The sequence below is a fragment of the Apus apus genome, chromosome Z (genome assembly GCF_020740795.1).
Source record: "Apus apus isolate bApuApu2 chromosome Z, bApuApu2.pri.cur, whole genome shotgun sequence".
NCBI lineage: Eukaryota > Metazoa > Chordata > Aves > Apodiformes > Apodidae > Apus > Apus apus.
Window position 1 is genome coordinate 46970265 of NC_067312.1, and position 18920 is coordinate 46989184.

At 41.1% G+C, this 18920-nt stretch overlaps 1 protein-coding gene across 3 annotated transcripts in view; it reads left to right on the top strand.

The window, feature by feature from the left end:
• PTCH1 (patched 1) overlaps nt 1-18920 on the top strand; it is a 71423-nt gene that overhangs the window by 39853 nt on the left and 12650 nt on the right. For all 3 annotated transcript variants that reach the window (XM_051642938.1, XM_051642940.1, XM_051642941.1), the window contains 7 exons: nt 272-390; nt 5154-5553; nt 6033-6342; nt 11912-12054; nt 14132-14315; nt 15832-16112; nt 17465-17602. In XM_051642938.1, the coding sequence (XP_051498898.1) occupies nt 272-390; nt 5154-5553; nt 6033-6342; nt 11912-12054; nt 14132-14315; nt 15832-16112; nt 17465-17602 (1575 nt within the window). The remainder of the gene's footprint in view (nt 1-271; nt 391-5153; nt 5554-6032; nt 6343-11911; nt 12055-14131; nt 14316-15831; nt 16113-17464; nt 17603-18920) is intronic.

Genomic DNA, 18920 nt, shown 5'->3' on the forward strand with positions numbered 1-18920 from the left:
CACTTAAAAATCATCCCATCTCCAGGCACGGATGTGTTAAAATAGTGTGAAATTGTTATTTTAATAAATTAATTAACTACAACAGGCCTGCCATCATGAAATGGGAATGTAACAAGGTATCTCCAAGTTTCCTCATGGAAAAGCTTGAAAGCATCCGATGGACTGACATGATAAATTGGTGAACAGATGAGATTTGAAAGGAGGTTCTCTGCTTTGTAAGGCATACATGAGGATGAGTAACGACATTGCTTCTCCTGTGATTGATCTCTAGGCAGCAGTTGTGGTGGTATTCAACTTTGCTATGGTTCTGCTGATTTTTCCCGCTATCCTGAGCATGGACCTTTATCGTCGGGAAGACAGGAGACTGGATATATTCTGTTGTTTTACAAGGTAAGAATATGTAATAGATTGATGTAAGAGGTACATACTTTTTGTGGTCATGCTAAAGCTAAGGCCTCCTTGGAACTTAACCTTGCAAGTCGGGTTAAGGACAATAGAAAGGGCTTTTTCAAATACATAGCCGACAAAACTAATACCAGAGGCAATATAGGCCCACTGTTGAATGAGGCGGGTGCCCTGGTGACAGACGATATAAAGAAGGCAGAGGTGCTGAATGCCTTCTTTGCCTCTGTCTTTACTCCTGCAGGCTTTCCCCATGAGCCCCAGTTTCATATAGCCCCAGTAGAAGTCAAGATAAAGGAGGAGTTTGCCCAGGTAGATGAGGATTGGGTTAGGGATCAGTTGCGTAATCTGGACATCCATAAATCGATGGGTCCAGATGAAATGCATCCAAGGGTGCTGAGGGAGCTGGCAGAGGTCATTGCTAGTCCACTCTCCATCATCTTCGGTAAGTCATGGGTAACAGGAGAGGTGCCTGAGGACTGGAGGATAGCAAATGTCATTCCAGTCTACAAGAAGGGCAAGAAGGAGGACCCGGGTAACTACAGACCGGTCAGCCTCACCTCCATCCCTGGAAAGGTGATGAACAACTTGTCCTTGGCACTATCTCTAGACATATCAAGGAGATGGGGGTCATCAAGAGCAGTCAACATGGTTTTACCAAGGGTAAGTCATGTTTGACTAACCTTACAGCCTTCTATGAGGAAATTACTAGGTGGATAGATGATGGTAGAGCGGTGGATGTGGTCTATCTTGATTTCAGTAAAGCATTTGACACCGTCTCCCACAGCATCCTTGTAGATAAGTTGATCAAGTATGGGTTTGATGATCAGGCAGTGAGGTGGATCAAGAACTGGTTGAAAGGAAGAAGTCAGAGAGTTGTAGTCAATGGGGCAGAATCTAGTTGGAGGCCTGTGACTAGTGGAGTCCCTCAGGGGTCAGTACTGGGACCGGTGTTGTTCAACATCTTCATCAACGACCTGGATGAGGGTACAGAATGTACCCTCAGCAAGTTTGCTGATGACACCAAGCTGGGAGGAGTGGCTGACACACCAGAAGGCTGTGCTGCCATTCAGAGAGACCTAGACAGGCTGGAGACTTGGGCAGGGAAAAACCTGATGAAGTTCAACAAGGGCAAGTGTAGAGTTTTGCATTTGGGGAAGAAAAATGTCATGTACCAGTACAGGTTGGGGGCTGAGCTGCTGGAGAGCAGTGTGGGAGAGAGGGACCTGGGGGTCCTGGTGGACAGGAGGATGACCATGAGCCAGCAATGGGCCCTTGTGGCTAAGAAGGCCAATGGCATCCTGGGGTGCATGAGAAAGGGTGTGGTTAGTAGGTCAAGAGAGGTTCTCCTCCCCCTCTATTCTGCCTTGGTGAGGCCGCATCTGGAGTATTGTGTCCAGTTCTGGGCCCCTCAGTTCAAGAAGGACAGGGAACTGCTGGAAAGAGTCCAGCGCAGAGCCACAAAGATGATTAAGGGAGTGGAACATCTCCCTTATGAGGAAAGGCTGAGAGAGCTGGGTCTCTTTAGTTTGGAGAAAGGGAGACTGAGGGGTGACCTCATCAATGTTTACAAATACGTAAAGGGTGAGTGTCAAGAAGATGGAGTTAAGCTTTTTTCAGTGATGACCAGTGATAGGACAAGGAGTAATGGATACAAATTGGAGCATCGGAGATTTAAGGTGAATATCAGAAATTTTTTTTTTACTGTGAGAGTGACAGAGCACTGGAACAGGCTGCCCAGAGAGGTTGTGGAGTCTTCTTCACTGGAGACATTCAAAACCCGCCTGGACGCCTTCCTGTGTGATGTACTCTAGGTGACCCTGCTCTGGCAGGGGGGTTGGACTAGATGATCTTTAGAGGTCCCTTCCAACCCCTAGGATTCTATGATTCTATGATTCTATGCATCAGTACTACCATTCTGTGTCAGGACTGGGAGTTCTTCATTGCAGTGGGGTTAGTATGCTATTGTTCTGTTTTAATTGCTAGTGACAGACTTAACATTTGCTACCTTCGTTTTCATCTGAGGGGAAAAGTTAGAATAAGTTTGTCTGTCTGACTTTGTCGCACAAACACATTTTTCCCTTCATTATATGTATGTTCATTTTGACTCCTGGAGGGCTACTTTTTAAACACAGATAAAAGATCCATGCTTTAAGAATATCTTCAAGTATTTTTAGAATGTTACAGGTTACTGCAAGGTATCCAGTGCTACTACTGGTTAGTCTTATAAGACTGTACATAATTCAGCATACTGACAATCTTTACTTACAGTTAATCACTATGTGCTAATTTTTATAGCTTTAAACTTAAATACATAATGTCTAAACTGTAAAATTACTTCCCTTAGCTGAGTTTTTCATAGGACTATGATGAATGCACTATCATCAGCACCATTACAGGATGATGCTTAATAAATTTTGTTAGAGCTACAATAGTAACTCAGAATGGTAATGCTGCCATTCTAAATAGTATATATGCAGTCTCTTACCTAATACACAGCTAGCTCTGAGTGTAAAGTGGGGCTAGGAGGATTCTACTTTGATCAGTGGAGCCCCCACTTAGAAATGAAGCATATTTTCTACCTTAGCCTGCAATGAAGAGGGTCATAACCAGGATATGGAGAATCTGCCTTATGTCATCTTAGCCTTTGACACCCACCTAGCAGCTGGCATAGTTTGATATTTTAATGTCAGATAAAGCACTCCCCTAAGTTTGTTTTTGAGGGAATGGTTAGAACAGGGAGTTGATCCCAAGCCAGGACTCTTGACTTTCTAGTTCTCGTTCAGTTATAGTTCCAGTAGCTGGCCTAATATGTTTGAATTTTGGAGCCCTGATAGTAATAGAGGTAATCAGACCTTCGATTTTTTTTTCCCCCACATAAAGGCTGCAACAAATGTGTATCAGATTCGGATCCCTTTACATATTGTCATGGTTTGGGCCTAACCAAACAGAACAGAACCAGCCATGTGGCTGCTCACTCACTGCCCTCCCCCCACTCACATTGTGGGGAGGACAAAGGCCAGCTAGAAGCTCATGGGTCAAAACAAAGGACAAGGAGGGTTCACTGAGCGATTACAGTTACAGGCAAAACAGAATCAAGTTGGGGAAAACTAATACTTCAGTTTCGCACTAATCAAACACACCCACGACACAGGCAACACACAGAGCAGGGCTTGCATGTGTGTTACCCCACCCCTCCCTTCTTCCCGGGCCCAAATTACTTTGTTCCTGGTTTCTCTCCCTCCTTCCCGCAGCGGCACAGGGGGACAGGGGATGGGGGCTCAGAGTCAGTCAGAGTCAGCACGGTCTTCCCCTGCTCCACCGCAGGGTCCCTCCCATGGTTGTGAGTCCTTCACAAACCTCTTCTTCATGAGTCCTTCCCAGGAGGTGCAGTCTCTCAGGAGCAAGCTGCTCCAGCACGGGCTTCCCACAGAGTCACAGGCTGCTTCGGGAACAGTCACCTCCCATGGCACGGGGTCCTCCATGGCTGCAGATCCAAGTCCATGGGCTGCAGGTCCACACTGGCCCCTCCTGGTGCCCTCAGGGGATGTTCCACCACGTTCCCCCATGGGGTACGGGGGGATAGCCTGCCATCTTGCCATGGGTTAAGGGAACTTCAGCTCGGGCACCTCCTTCCCCTTCTTGCTCTCCAACCTCAGGATCTGCACCCCGGCACCCCTCTCAGCTCTCCAGCTCAGCTCTTCTTCCTTGCTCTCCCTGGTCTTTCATCAGTTCTTTCATATGTTAATGGCAGAGACACGGTCTGTTGTCACTCTCATGGCTCTGGCCTCGGCCACCTGGGCCTGGGAGCTTTTAGTAGCTTCTTACAGGGACACCCTGGGGCCTCTCCCCTGCTACTGAAACTATGCCAGACCCAAACCAACACACATATATGAAGAAATGCAGTTAATGAGAACTTGCTTTGTTTAGGTAGGCAACATTATGAATTCCTTATGTTTTTGTAGGATTTGTCCACTTAGGGAAAAACCTGATACTATTTTCTGTCATCCATTTGTAATTTTTCAATCACAGGAAGAGGTTTGTATCTGATAACTTTTTTTTTTTTTTTTTTTTTTAATAAACTAGGTATCTGTTAGGGTCATGTGTAGACTAAAATAAAGGGAATACTTCAATTACTTCTGTAATTTTGTGATATTGCCCATCCTTCCTAGGAATTTATCCTTGCCTATGTTTATTTAATTTTTAAAACATTCGGTCAGTGTATGGCAAGTGGTTTCAAACTGCCTCCCTAAAGTCTGAGATCTTATCCAGAAGGCCCAATTATTATTTAACCATTACTTTAATAGTTCTAAACAGAATAACTCAAGTATGTCATGTGTTTACATTTTTATCTAAATAGCTTAATTCTCAGCACAGACACATAGATACAAACACAAATACATTGTGCATTCAGACGTTGTGCAACTACATTTGTCTTGACCTTATTAGCGTATGTAATTAATGGAGTGGTGTGGGTAGAAGTCAAGTCAGTGTCTTCAGACAGATGCTGGTTTGTTCTTTCCTGAGCATGAGAAATGTGCACATATTCTTAGAGGCCTAACCTTTCAACCATGTTTGAGAAAAAGTGTCCTAAAGGTGAAGAATAAAATTCATATCAAAGCACTACACTTAATTAATATAAACCATCTAATAGTAGTAGAAGCAGTCTTCAGATGGAAGCAGATCTATCTACTTTGATTAACATAAAGTTCTATTTAAATGCGAACAGATGTTTTTCTCTTCCCTTACAGTCCATGTGTCACTCGAGTGATTCAGATTGAGCCTCAAGCATACACAGAAAACGACAATACTTGCTACAGTCCTCCACCCCCATACAGCAGTCACAGTTTTGCACATGAAACTCAGATTACCATGCAGTCCACAGTGCAGTTGCGCACAGAATATGATCCTCATACGCAAGTGTACTACACCACAGCAGAGCCTCACTCAGAAATATCTGTGCAGCCAGTGACAGTGACGCAAGATAATCTTAACTGCCAGAGCCGAGAAAGCACAAGCTCGACGAGGGATTTGCTTTCCCAGTTCTCAGACTCCAATATGCATTGCCTTGAGCCACCCTGTACAAAGTGGACACTCTCATCTTTTGCAGAAAAGCATTATGCTCCATTTCTCCTCAAACCAAAAGCTAAGGTAATCGGGGAACTACTTACCTGTTTTTAAAAAATGGACTTCTGCCTTGCTCAGTAATAAAATTATCCTGGTGGTGTTAACAAATATAAGGAATAAATATAATTATTTTAGAACAACAATTCTCAATAATTTTACAGTTTCCTACTTTAAAATTTTATCTTGTGAGTGATGCAAAAGCATAGTTTTAAAATATAAGTTACGAGTGAAGGGTTTTAATGACTTTCAGTAACAAGCTTGTGAAACTAAAGCCACTTTTAATCTTTATTATGATGTACAATTCTCATCCGTGATTCAGAGCCCCTTCAATAAAGCACCAATTAGCTTAGCATTGTAGTATATATGTGTATGAAAAAAGAAACAAAAGCTTTAAAGTAGACTGATGGGTAGTAATTCTCAAGTTGGCTTTGTAGTGTGTCCTTGTGAATTGTTAGCTTCTTTAGAAACCTAAACCCAAATGCATTTCCATGTTTTTTTTACAGATAGTGGTTATTTTTCTTTTTCTGGGTTTACTTGGGCTCAGCCTTTATGGAACTACGCTTGTGAGAGATGGACTAGATCTCACAGACATTGTGCCACGGGAAACTCGGGAATATGACTTTATTGCCGCACAGTTCAAGTACTTTTCATTCTACAACATGTATATTGTGACACAGAAAGCAGACTATCCAAATGTTCAGCACTTACTTTATGAACTTCACAGAAGTTTCAGCAATGTGACATATGTTTTGTTGGAAGAGGATAGACAGCTTCCCAAAATGTGGTTGCACTACTTTCGAGACTGGCTGCAAGGTAAGAAAGAGCTCCATGGACTTTTCTTAATTATACCATAGTAGCCAACCCCGTGTTCACATGAGAAATGCTCCCCTCCTTGAATATAGTCAGACAGGAAGAGAATGCAAGCAGGAAGGAGAATGTCCTGGTGCTGATCCAAACTCATGCATTGACTCATTTCTCCAACAGGTCACTTAAATTCTTTGTGATCTACTCACCAATAAGACAGCTTTGAAGCTTTAAGAGATTATATCCCTGAGAGGCCATCTCATGTAATTAATTTCTAAGCAGCTAGTGAGGAGTTCTGCTTAGTAATTAATGGTCAAATATGGCCCACTGTCTTTGGAAAATGAATGTTTGCTGAGTGTTTTGAGAACAGTAAATGAAAAGTCCCCATCCAGCGATGTATTTTGGCACAGGCTTATCTTCCAGCACTTGAATGATCCTGTTGGCTTCAGCTGGGACTAGCTGGCACAAATAGCATTCAGTGTGGCCTATGTATTTGATTTGGTACCTACATTCTAGATTTTCAGTCAAGTATCCTCACTTTTTCTGTGGTGTTTCTTTTTCTGTGCTGAATTGTAATGGGGGGGGAATGGCAAGAGAAGGAATGGCCTTTCAGGTGCTAAGATGATAATTATAGTGAAGTCAGCTTATTAAAAAGATTATAATTGCACATGTTGAAACAAATAACTATTTTATATTTAAAACAAATAGTACTGTTACATCTCATCAAGTTTCATAGGAGTATTTCTGCCCTGTCTGTCTTATCTGTTGGCAGAATCTTCAGGGAGCTTTTGCCAACAGAAAAATAAATTCTGCTGACCTAGTGACACTGTGAATTTTAACCTCAACTGTTTACAGATGACCAGTGCAGCCAGAGATTCTTAGAGAACATGTAGGTAACTGCCAGTAATTGGGGTATTTTATTCCTTCTGAATAAAGGGAATGTTGGGCAGTATTAGGAAAGCAAATGCAAAATAATGAGGTTTCCTTCAAGTGTAATACACTGATTAATCATGCAAAGCAGTATTTCAGATACAGCTTGGGGTTTTTTGATGTTTTTAAAATATATTGATTCCATTCATTACAGTCTAGTTACTGGAAGTTTTATTTAAATATTTTGCTCACATAAGCATATTGAGGTGCAAGGGAAGGTATTACTGGCAGGAAGAACATTCAGAATAGCTTAGGTGTTTTCCTGGACTGGAACCTTAAAATGTGTCCTGGATTTCTAAGCAAGCGTCTTTATACATGCTTTTCCAAACTACCTTGTACCTCTGCTGGTTTTTTTTTGGTTGTGTTTGTTTTGTTTTGGTTTGGTTTGGTTTTTTGGTGGGCATTTTTGTTGTTTTTCCAAAGCAGTAGGAAAAAATTTATTGCCTGGTGTCCCCACTTCCACCTTCCCTCTACCCCCAAACCTGTGAGAGAGCGAAATCTGAGATCATGTTCAGGATTCTCACATATTGGTGCTGAACCTCTCAGCAGAGTCTGCCAGCCATAAAATCAGGAAGAGGTGTGCTCTTGGGTCAGTACCCCTGTGAGCTTCTCAGAATGAAATGCTGGACGCTAACCCATGTGGTGTTGCTTCCAGGGGAACTTGCATTTCCATTGCCCCTCTCTCAGGCCCACTATGTGCTTTCCTGAACCTCTTCCATTTAAGATGCATCCCTGTCCTCTTTGTGCTAAGGACAGTTTGTGTAGCCCTGACCCTTTGGCAAGAGCTTGCACAGCTCCTTCTCTGTGCCGTATGGCCGTGCTCACTTGCGACATTTCCAGACTTGCTCTTTTCTTAGGGGTGTTTCTATTCTTGTATTGCCCGAGGTTACATTTCCCTTTCCAGGTCACATTTAGCCCGCCTCTTATTCCTCCTTCTCTGCTTTTCTTCCACTAGAGGAGCTGTGAGTGTTCCTGGTAGCCTGGATATAATGACAGGGCGCATGGAGCTGAAATCATATACTGGAACTGTCAGGGAGACTCCACTACGCCCTGACTTGTGGTGGTTCAAGGGGATGTACCAGCCCTGTGAGAGAAGGTGCATTGCTTGGCCTGCTGATCACTCACAGCTTTAGAATCAATCATTATGACTACCTAAAATAGCATTTAGGTCTCTGTCTTTACCATTCCTCCCCACCTCCCCCAGGAAGGGCACAATTAATACAAACCAGCTCTTTTGTAAAGACACAGGGCATTCTTCACAGGGTGTGATACTGCATTCACAAAGCTGTAGAGAGGGAGGATATTGAGATGTATTGATAAAAATAAGTTATGTTTGTAAATGGTACAAAGCATTGATGTATCAGGAGGGAACTACACTGTTACAATAAAAGCGGCCAGACTCGTCGTAGTTAGGGAATTATCTCAAGGTGCTGACACTAGTAGACAGAATAATACTTGATCATTACCAACTGGGTCTGATGCTGAGCAAGTAAACAGGAGGGAAGGTGAAAATGGAATTTATGAAAAAGGTATAGTTTTAGACAGGATCCAGGGAGAACCCTCTGTAAGGTGGGAACAATTCAACTGGTACATTTCTTCATGCTGGAGGAGCAGCATAGTCCAAGTAGGGGCAACCTTGAACTTCATGGCTAATTCCTGACACTTTGACTGGGAATTCAGTGTTAGACATTAATGGCTCAAGATGGTCTTCTGACACGTACACATTTGTCAGGCAGAATGAGGGAACCAACAGCATGTGAAGAAAAGCACTTTTTATCAAGAAATCATCCTTGGTCTTAGCTGTAGATTTCTCCTCGTTTACTGGAGTGCCTTCAGCCACATGCCCTCCTTTTTTCAGAGCTTCCCTTGTATTTTGCTTTCCAGTATCAAATCATGTTAACATATTTTCTGTTACTGAAAACTCAACAGAAGAAGAGTTAACACTAATAGTTCGTTTAAACTGGAAATGTTAACATTATTTTTCTAAGTGACTGAACCTAAATCAGCAAGCTTGAATTCCCTGATAGCTTGTAATTAGGCTTGTTTTTGCAAAGGGTAATCTTATCTGGTGTTTCATGGTGCCATCTGTTCACATGAGTTAGTAGGGATTCTTTCCTCATCCCCATTTCTGCATCCCACATAATTTTGAAGGATTTCACTTTCATATGAAGCATTAAGCAAAAGTGACTGCTGATATAGAAAACCCTATACATAAGATTTTTAAAGTCCCTCAATTTTTTCTAACTTTTTGGCAGACAAAGGTCAACAAGTTACTTGTATCTTTGTGCCCAGAAACTTTTCATTAATCCCATTTATAAAAGATAAAACGTCTTTATAACAGATTTATAACAGAAGTACTATATGTTTTGAAAGCAGCAATTCTGCTATTAATTTCAAATTTAATTATGGAAATTTATAAATTCTTTAGATATTAAGCACACCCAATAGTGGTTTTTTGGTATTCTTTCTGAAGATTTTCAGTTTTGGCAAGGCTGGTAATAAAATAACCCAGAATGCAAAGTGGCTAAGCCAGCTGAGGAATAAACATACAAAAGGGAGCAAGGTTTGAGGAGTGACCAAACTTGTGAGAACCGGGGATGGGGGGAGATGCAAGAGAGCTGAGTTTTTGGTCACTGAAGTCACGTTAAATGTACATGCCCTTTTTTGATGCACCTTGCAACCACAAAGTGGTAATGTCACTTTGTTACATTTGTTATTTTGCGTCTCTGAAGCCCCATGACAGGGGTGGCCTGTTAGTCTCAAAGCTCTGCCCCCACATGCTTTCTGTCATAGCCATGTGTATGCTCCTCCTGCTGAATGGAGCCTTTTTTTACTGTTTTACATTTTTTCACTGCCTTTGGTGGTCTCCTTCTTTCCCACATGCCTTTTCAACAGCCTCCTCTTAATCTCTCAACATAATCTTTAGTGTGATGTGTACAATAGTGCAAATGCTGTCACCTGGCGACTTTCAGAGAGACTGATGTGGACCTGAATTTGGCACAAGAGGGGTACATTAGTATTTTTGCCTGTCCTAAGGAATTTTTTCTCTTCTCCAAGGGCACCAGCAAACAATGCGGTTTTAGAGTGGGTCTCAATGTCCTTTGGTGGTGCCAGAAATTCTGAGACCAGTTTGTCTTCCTCCTGGACAGGTGCTGGAGGGCCGGTGTGAAGATCTGGCAAGCTTATTTGATCTCTTTGTTCTCACCCTGTTGGCTTCTTGAGTGGGTATGGTTTGCTAGGACAAGGGAGGCAGTTTTCTAAGGCAGGAGGGATGAGTTTGTAAATGGAGTGGGTACTCTGGCCCAGATGCAGTGTGGGCCCAGTGTGTTTTCTCTTCCAACGCTCTTATCTCTTTACAGCTGCAGCTAACCTATCCGATCTGTAATTATGGTTTTCATTACAGTTCCTCAGCACAGCTGCAAGGTGGGTCAGTGATTTCCTCCACCTCCACTCCCCCGGCTTTTTCCTTCCCTTCCCTGGACATGCGGTTTGTCATCTGCTTGCACAGAGCCTCCTTGTACTGGCCTGTGGCTTCCTGTGCTAAATCTGAGCCAAATTTGTGCTGTGAAATATTCCCTCCCCCTTGAAGGGTGGCAAGGAGGAAAATAACAGTTGAGAGTGAATAGGTGTTGGCTGTGATCTTTACATGTGCTGGCAGCAGATCTCACGACTTGTATTAGCTGCACAAGTTGAACAGATGGAACAAATTGACAAAATCATGTTCACTCATGCTGTGCTCAAGGAGCAGCTGAGTTGCTGTTTGAAGTTGAAAGTCTACGTGTGGCTTTTTCCCCCTTGTAGTGGAATTTCTGATTATATCATAGAAGCTATTGCCTCAATGCTCTGCAGTAGCCCAAAACAGTTAAAGACAGTGGTGTGTGTCCTCTTCTGTAGCTTAGTGTGCTCAGCTAGGGTTTGGGTGAGGCAGAGAGCAAGTATGGAGAGTGTTTCCTTTCTACGTAATGGACTGAAATGCCTCCTCTGGTTTTAAGTCCATGTTGGGTGATTAAGTTGGATCAGGGCTGAACTCAGCCCTTTTCTGGCACCATCCAGGTCAGGGCAATACTTCAGCTTTGTTTTGAGGAGGGTGTCTATGAAAGATGTGATAAATTAAAATATGCCTATGGAGTTTTGGGTGTCATTAGTCTGAAATTGTGGTTCACAAGGAAAACCACTTTTTATTCTAGACAATCTTAACTCTTTGCCATATACCTCTCAAGCAGAGTGCTAGGTTGCTTTCAAAGGCTCTGAGAAGGATACAGGACCAGAGGGTCCTAATCCCATCCAAGATCTCTTTGCCTTGAGAGGAAACTGGTTTACACCAGTACACATTGTATCTGCCGTTTGCTTGCTAAGCTTTGCTGGTCTGCGACACATGGGAAGACTCTTGATGCTTCTCTGTTGCACTGTTTTGCTTCCCCTACTTTTCTTTGGGCAAAATACTGGGCATGCAGCTGGTACTTCTGCCTTTCCACACACTGACAGGGAAAAAGGAGCCCCAGATTTAGGAGGCAGCATGTGGATAATCTTCTTCCTGATTCAATTATGAAAAAAGAGTCATTATTCTTTCTTCATACTGAAATTTTTTTCTAAGACTGATTGCTTATCTTCTTGTTCTGTCTTCTCCTTGCTTCCCTTAACTCCTCAGGACTTCAGGAGGCATTTGACAGCGACTGGGAAAATGGGAAGATCACTTACAACAATTACAAAAATGGATCCGATGATGCTGTTTTGGCTTACAAACTCTTGGTACAAACAGGCAACCGAGCAAAGCCTATTGACATCAGCCAGGTACTGTATCAGAGGCCATAGTGGTTTATAAAGGAATACACAACTCATCAGGAGTGAGAGGAGATGCAAGGAGCATATTGTGGTGTCTTTATTCATCTTGATTCATTGAATGCCTGGGTTACACCTTACTGCCTGGCCTTACTGCCTTACTTTGCTGGAGCTAGTTGTTAGCTGCAGTCCAGCCTGTGTGCAAAGTGTTCAGAATTAATATTGGGAATGCCTGCTGTTGATACTGGCTGGTGCATGTTCAGTGCTGTTCCTGTGTCAGACACACTCAGTTTCTACTGAAATTATTGTTAAAAATGCTTTGCTACATCCATAGGTAAATGGAATCTGGTCCTGTGCCAGACAGGGCTAACATTAGTCTTTTTGCCCTAAGTGGCATTGTTTCTGATTGGAATCAGATTGCCTTATAGGATTGACCTTTTCTCAGCTTTCAGCTCTGGCTTTTAATCCAGCATTTGCAGTTATTTGCTAAGTTCCTACCAATTTATGCAAAACATAATATTTAAAAAAAATATGTTGATGAATTACAGTGGAAGGGGACTGAAAGCGTTGCATGCTGTATCACATTCTTGTATCATCATCACTAAATACAGCTACAGTGATGTACAACTAAGAATGGCACTTATTTGAGCTGCCTAAATAAAATATATCTGAGTTTCTTTTGCAAAATTATTACAGCATATGACTTGCATTTGTAGGTCATTGGTAGGTGGAAACACGTTAGGTTTGACTCCCTACACTAGAATTAGATATCAAACCTTTAAGAAGTTCTGCAGTAACCTAACTTCTCTTCTCCTAGAGTCATCATTGACTCACTGTGCTTTCAGGCAGAAAAACAGTCTTTCTAATGAGCTTCTTGGCAGGTCTGCTTATTGTCTTTTGTTATTTTCCTTAGTGTTAAAGGTGACAGATTTACAGAGTACATTGTTCAAAGCTACTGTCGTGTGTAAAACACACTGCTGTATAGCAACATGCAATGTGCTGTCAGGTCTGAATGAAGCTTCAGCTATGAATTAAGCAAAGAAACAGGGTTGAAGAAAAAGCCTTCAGTGAGATATTATTTAGCAGGATGTACCAGGTACACTGTGGAACAAATGCGATTGGACTGCAGCTGCTGATATAATTTCCTGTGCCTGGGAGGGAGAAAAGTGTGGTGCACCCAGAGGGGCTGAGTGCTGTACTGTGCCGTTCCAGAGACAGCTTGAAGACATACAGTTGTTGCATATCCTGTGGACTAATTGAATCCAGATCCTTGGAATCCAGCTTTTCTTTTTCTTTTTTTTTTTTTTTTTTAAACTGCTGTCACTGTTTTCATTTCATTAAAAAGACCTGAGACTGGAGCTGAGCCAGAATTTTAAATAAACAAAACAAAAAACCCCAGTAATACTTTTCACCCCCAGAGTCCTCTGTCAGAGCTCTAGCTGTGCAGGATTTCGCTACAGGACCCTAGAAGCTTACCACTGCTGTTTACCCCATGGATGCATTTTGCCCACAGTGACCCAAATAACACAGGGCACTCCTGCTTTTTTAACGCTGGGCATTTTCTGAATACATAGGTCAGAGGAGGCAAGTGTTAGCAAAATTTATACAGATGTTGTTTTATTTTTATAGCTCTCCTCCATTTACTGGGTGGCATTTCCTTCAGTGTTAACAACGGAGGTTAACTGCACACAGACGTGTATAGGGACTCTTGCCAGGTTTTCTTCCCCTGTCTTTACATATGTTTCTCCAATTTGGTTGTTTTTCACTCTTGGCTGCAGGCTTTCAGAATTTGGATTTAATTGGTTCAGCCTATTCTGGAACTGTCTGCCAATTTAGTGGTTATTGTAAATATTATATGAGTACTAATTTAAAAATAACCACTTTCTACTGTCGCTGTAGTTTTTTAGGGTTTTTTTAATTGTCAAATGAGGGTTTACTGATAAGTCATTTCAAATGAAGAATCATACTCTTTTACTATTCCCCTCCTATATGTGTGTTGCATCTCCAGGCCATTTGTTGAAAGCTTTACAGCAAGAGCCCTGAAAACAAAACTCATTCTGAAAGGCTTCTCATTTTTTCTATTTTGCAGTTGACTAAACAGCGTCTGGTCGATGTGGATGGAATCATTAACCCAAATGCTTTCTACATCTACCTGACAGCCTGGGTTAGCAATGACCCTGTGGCCTATGCTGCCTCACAAGCCAACATCCGGCCTCACCGCCCTGAGTGGGTCCATGACAAAGCAGACTACATGCCAGAAACAAGGCTGAGAAGTAAGTATAATTTCATTGTAATGTCTTACAGTAAGTGTCCTCACTCCTTCCTTCAAGAACCAGCAACTCTGTAGTTGGTTGATGCACAAGGCTCATAAGCGTAAAGAGGATGATACATTGTGTTACTCTTGTTTTAGGAGACCCATGCACCATTGGAAATGTGGCACCAATGCAGGGTTTTGCCATGTTGAAAAATGAGTTTTGTAACAGGTTAAAGCTCTAAATACTTAGCAGTAAGCATTGCTTTTTAGTGTCATCCTTAGTTCTGACTGTGTGACTGTGTGAGAAACCTGGAGATTGCATTAAATTCCTGCCTGTGTTATTCTGAAATTTCACCACTGAGATTATATCATGCTTATCCTCAGTTCTTAATACCTAAGGGATTTTTATCAAGTTAGGTCATATGCTAAGCTATTGACACTGATGCAGTACAAGAGCTACATAGGTAGGGGAGCAGTTCCATTCCATGCCATTCACTATTTTCCTGAGCACCAATGCCAGTTGATGCTGCTTTGCTTCAGCTTTCAGTTTATTGGGAATATTGCTAGTTGGACACGAGAGTGGAGGGGAAGAGAGCATGCAGGAGCGGACTGGTGTGGTTGAAAATGTGATTGGGTAACCAGCTAGACGTGCTTCAGTGTATCTGAACCCTAGAGGTTTGTGGCAGTCAACCAAGTCTTGTCTTAATGAAAATTTGTAGTTGAAATTATAATAAGGCAAATCATGTTCAGCATGTCAACTGTATGACCCTGCAGGGTCTGGAACACACAGTGTCAGTAACAAAATGCTTGTTGTGGAAGCTTCTTTTTTTTTTTCTTATAACGCAGTAGACTTAGCATTACGCTGAAACAGAATTATGGATTGTCAAATTATGAAAGGTAAAAAGTGATGTATTTCCTTAGTCAACCATTACTTTTATATTAAATTTTTTCCCCAGTCATTTGTATAATTCAGAAATTTTTATTTCTGAATCTGACTTTCAAAGTATTCAATAGAAGTCTTAAAAACTAACCACCTGATCAAGTACAATTTTTCTCTGGTTTTGTGTCAGTGGACCCCAACTACTCTCAGAAAAATGCGTTTTGATTTCAAAGGAACTGGAACTACACTTGCATAAAAGAAGAGCATTCAGATAAAATGTTTAAGCTTATGTGATCTTCTATTTTATATTGCAGTTAGGGCTTTTTGGCCAGGTATTCAGTAAAAACCACTGTAACGCTGAGGATTAAATACATGTGTTGGAATATATCTGTTAAATTATATAGAATGGTTTGGGAACTTGATGTAGTCTGTGTTCATCCCATTGCATTGCATGATAAAATGTAATAATCTGTACTGCTCCAGCTTTCAGTTTATTGGGGAGTTATTAATCTTATCAGTTGTTCTAAATAAGTAAAATTTAAATTCAGCACCTTTAGGAATTTTGCTGTGGAGAACACAGTGTTTTGTTAATCATGCTCTCTGTATATCTTCTTCTTTCCAAACACACATTGTAACGCTGCTATCCTTTTCCTAGTTCCAGCAGCTGAGCCTATAGAATACGCTCAGTTTCCTTTCTACCTCAATGGATTGCGTGAAACTTCTGACTTTGTGGAGGCTATTGAGAAAGTGAGAGCTATCTGTAGCAACTACACCAGCCTGGGGATTGCCAGCTACCCTAACGGTTACCCATTTCTCTTTTGGGAGCAATACATTGGGCTTCGCCACTGGCTCCTCTTATCCATTAGTGTGGTTTTGGCTTGCACGTTTCTGGTGTGTGCCCTCTTCCTCCTAAACCCCTGGACGGCTGGGATCATTGTAAGTTTATTATAAGGGTCTTTGTTGAAGTCAAATTCCTTTCAGCATAGCTCTTGCTGTAGTCGGGAAGGTTTTGTTTATGTCTGGGCCTTTGGTGGAGTATGTATATTGCATCATTCATTATATATTTATTCAACTTGAGGGGGTAGGGTTCACGCTAAAGGTACAAACCTTAATAACCTTAATCCTTTAGCCACCTTTTTTGTAACTTTAAATGTTTCTTAGAAATGTGCATAAACTTTTGCCCTTGCTCAGATGCACACTGACATGAGAAATAAACACAGGAAAATTAAGAGCTTTATTAAATATTAAAGTTATTTCTGATTATTTATTCCTTGTCCCCTTTTATCAGACATACTTATTTTTCAAGGCAGTTGCTTGTGACTAGCTTGGCCATTAATTTTGCCACTGATTTCTGAATGCAGTCTTCCTGAAAAAACTGAAGCAAGTTTTTTGGTACACACTGGAAAGAGCATAACTGAGCTATTGTGGAGAAGGTGCCATAAAATTATAAACTGAAGAGAATACTCCTTCATGCTTTCTGCTAGGCACCATAAGCTTCTCAGTAAACATTCAAGTTAAATTGAATTATGATGTTCCTATGTTTAAATTCCATAAACCATCATATGGTTTATTATAAAATGCCAGAAGTAGAAAAGTGTAGAACAGTGACTAGTTTTTGTAATATACGTTTATGCGACAGGTATGTTAAAAGGTAAATGTTTAGTCTATAATATTATTCACAGCACTTAATCAAGCAATTATGTTATTACTCTTGATTCATTAGCTTATAAAATAATTTATTGTAGTGCATACTTTTTTCCCTTTGAAAAGGCATTTATTTTCAGAGTCCACCATTACTTTTATAAGCAAGTCTATCTTTTTTGTCTGCTTGGCTTCAGCAAATTTTTAAGTTGATTCAACATATTTCCTCTCCTCCCTTTTCCTCTTTTTTTTTTTTTTTTTTACAATGTAGATGAAAGAAAAATAAAAGCTTTCTCTTAAATTTTAAGTGTTTACTTTGTCCATGTCAATCCCTGCAAGTATCTTAGAAGCTCAGAGCCCCTCTGTAACCTGAGACTTACCAGCTGATTATGGCATTCGCTTTCTTCTGGGCTTCAAACCTACTCAAAAGTCATCCTCACTTATATTTGACCAACAAAGAACTGATGTTTTATCTGTTAACTGGTTCTTAGGAGTATAATTTAAGCTGTCTCCTAAGAAAGTCATTGCCATTGAGCACAATGACACAAGGAAAAGCATCTTGTCTTTGGGAATATAGGATGGATTTGAGAAGTATGTTTTATAGTCACCATGAATGTAAGTTACTAACAGCTGTGTTCAATCATCAGGTGGTGGTGCTGGCTCTGATGACTGTGGAGCTGTTTGGCATGATGGGTCTAATTGGAATAAAGCTGAGTGCAGTGCCTGTGGTTATCCTGATTGCTTCTGTTGGCATTGGTGTGGAATTCACTGTTCATGTTGCTTTGGTATGTAAAATCAGGAAGCATTTTCAAATATTTTAAAATAAAATGGTGGCAATGTTAGGATACAAATCCTTACTTAGTCTTCTAAGTCAGTGACATGATTTTCAGAAGGAAAATGGTCACAAAGTTCTATGTGCCATTTGGTTTGTCTTGCTAGTGCTAGGTTGATCTTGATGAAGTAGTTCTTAACTATTGAGTTAGTCTCCCAGGAGATTAAAGGGGATGCAGGACCTTAGTTGTCTGAGTGATGCAAATAGACAAAGTCTGCAGAGCTCTTAATTCACCTTACTTAAGTCCAGACTCTCCTGGCCCTTGTCTGCAGCCTCACTCTTGCTGCCTCAGTGCTACATAGCTATTTTTTCCCACTTGTGTGTAGATTCTGCATCTTGTGAAAAGAGAAGTCTTTAGTGACGATTTTGAAAATCACATTTAATGTCATTTGTTCTCTCTGGTCCACTGAAATTTGAATCTATTTGGATTAATTTACCACTTGAAAAATTCGCACCTTCTTTTCAGAACCCATCAGCTATTAAAAGTGGGCACAAACGTGCAGTCTGTAGAAAAACAGTATTCCCATGTGATGAGGAAGAGCAGAAAGGGGGAAAAAAAGTATGTTTACTACAAAGTTTTTCAACATTTTCAAGGTTAAGTGTCTGAATCTAAAGTGTACCTACTCACACAGCTTAGTCAACCTGATGTGCAAAAATGCATAGAAACAACAGTGCACTTGCAAGGGGGCAGCACTGGGTGTTCAAGTTACACAAAGCTCATCTTGCTTTCTTGGGTGACAAAGAACAGAGTAAAGCTATTTTTCTGTGTTCACAGGCAATATCAGTGCTGATGTTTCAAACATTTTGTACACGTAGCATAAGAAATTTTCCTGTAAGGCTATTATAATTGTTATTTCAGATTAGTTTAATAATATCATTGTCTTCATGGATTTGAATTTTACTGGGTTAAAAAGCAGGAAAGGATGAGTGGTCAATATAATATAATTTCAGGGAGGAGGTGCTTGTATTCTGCTGTAATCTCTAGTATATTAGTACTGTAGCCATCCAAAAAGAAGTGAAGGGAGGGAGCTGGAGAGTGGTGGATGGGAGTTATATGGGCCTTTTAGACTCAAAATGAGGACTGGTAGACTGCTAAGGGAATCTGGTGACAGGGAAAAAGAGAGAAAAGTAATAGGGATCTTAGCACACTAGACATGGCCAAATACTGGGAATATATTATAGATCATGTGCAGAGTTGAGGCACATGAAGTGGCACAATGGGAAGAATAATTAAAAAAAAAATCATATGGGGAGTAGATTAAGGTTAAAGA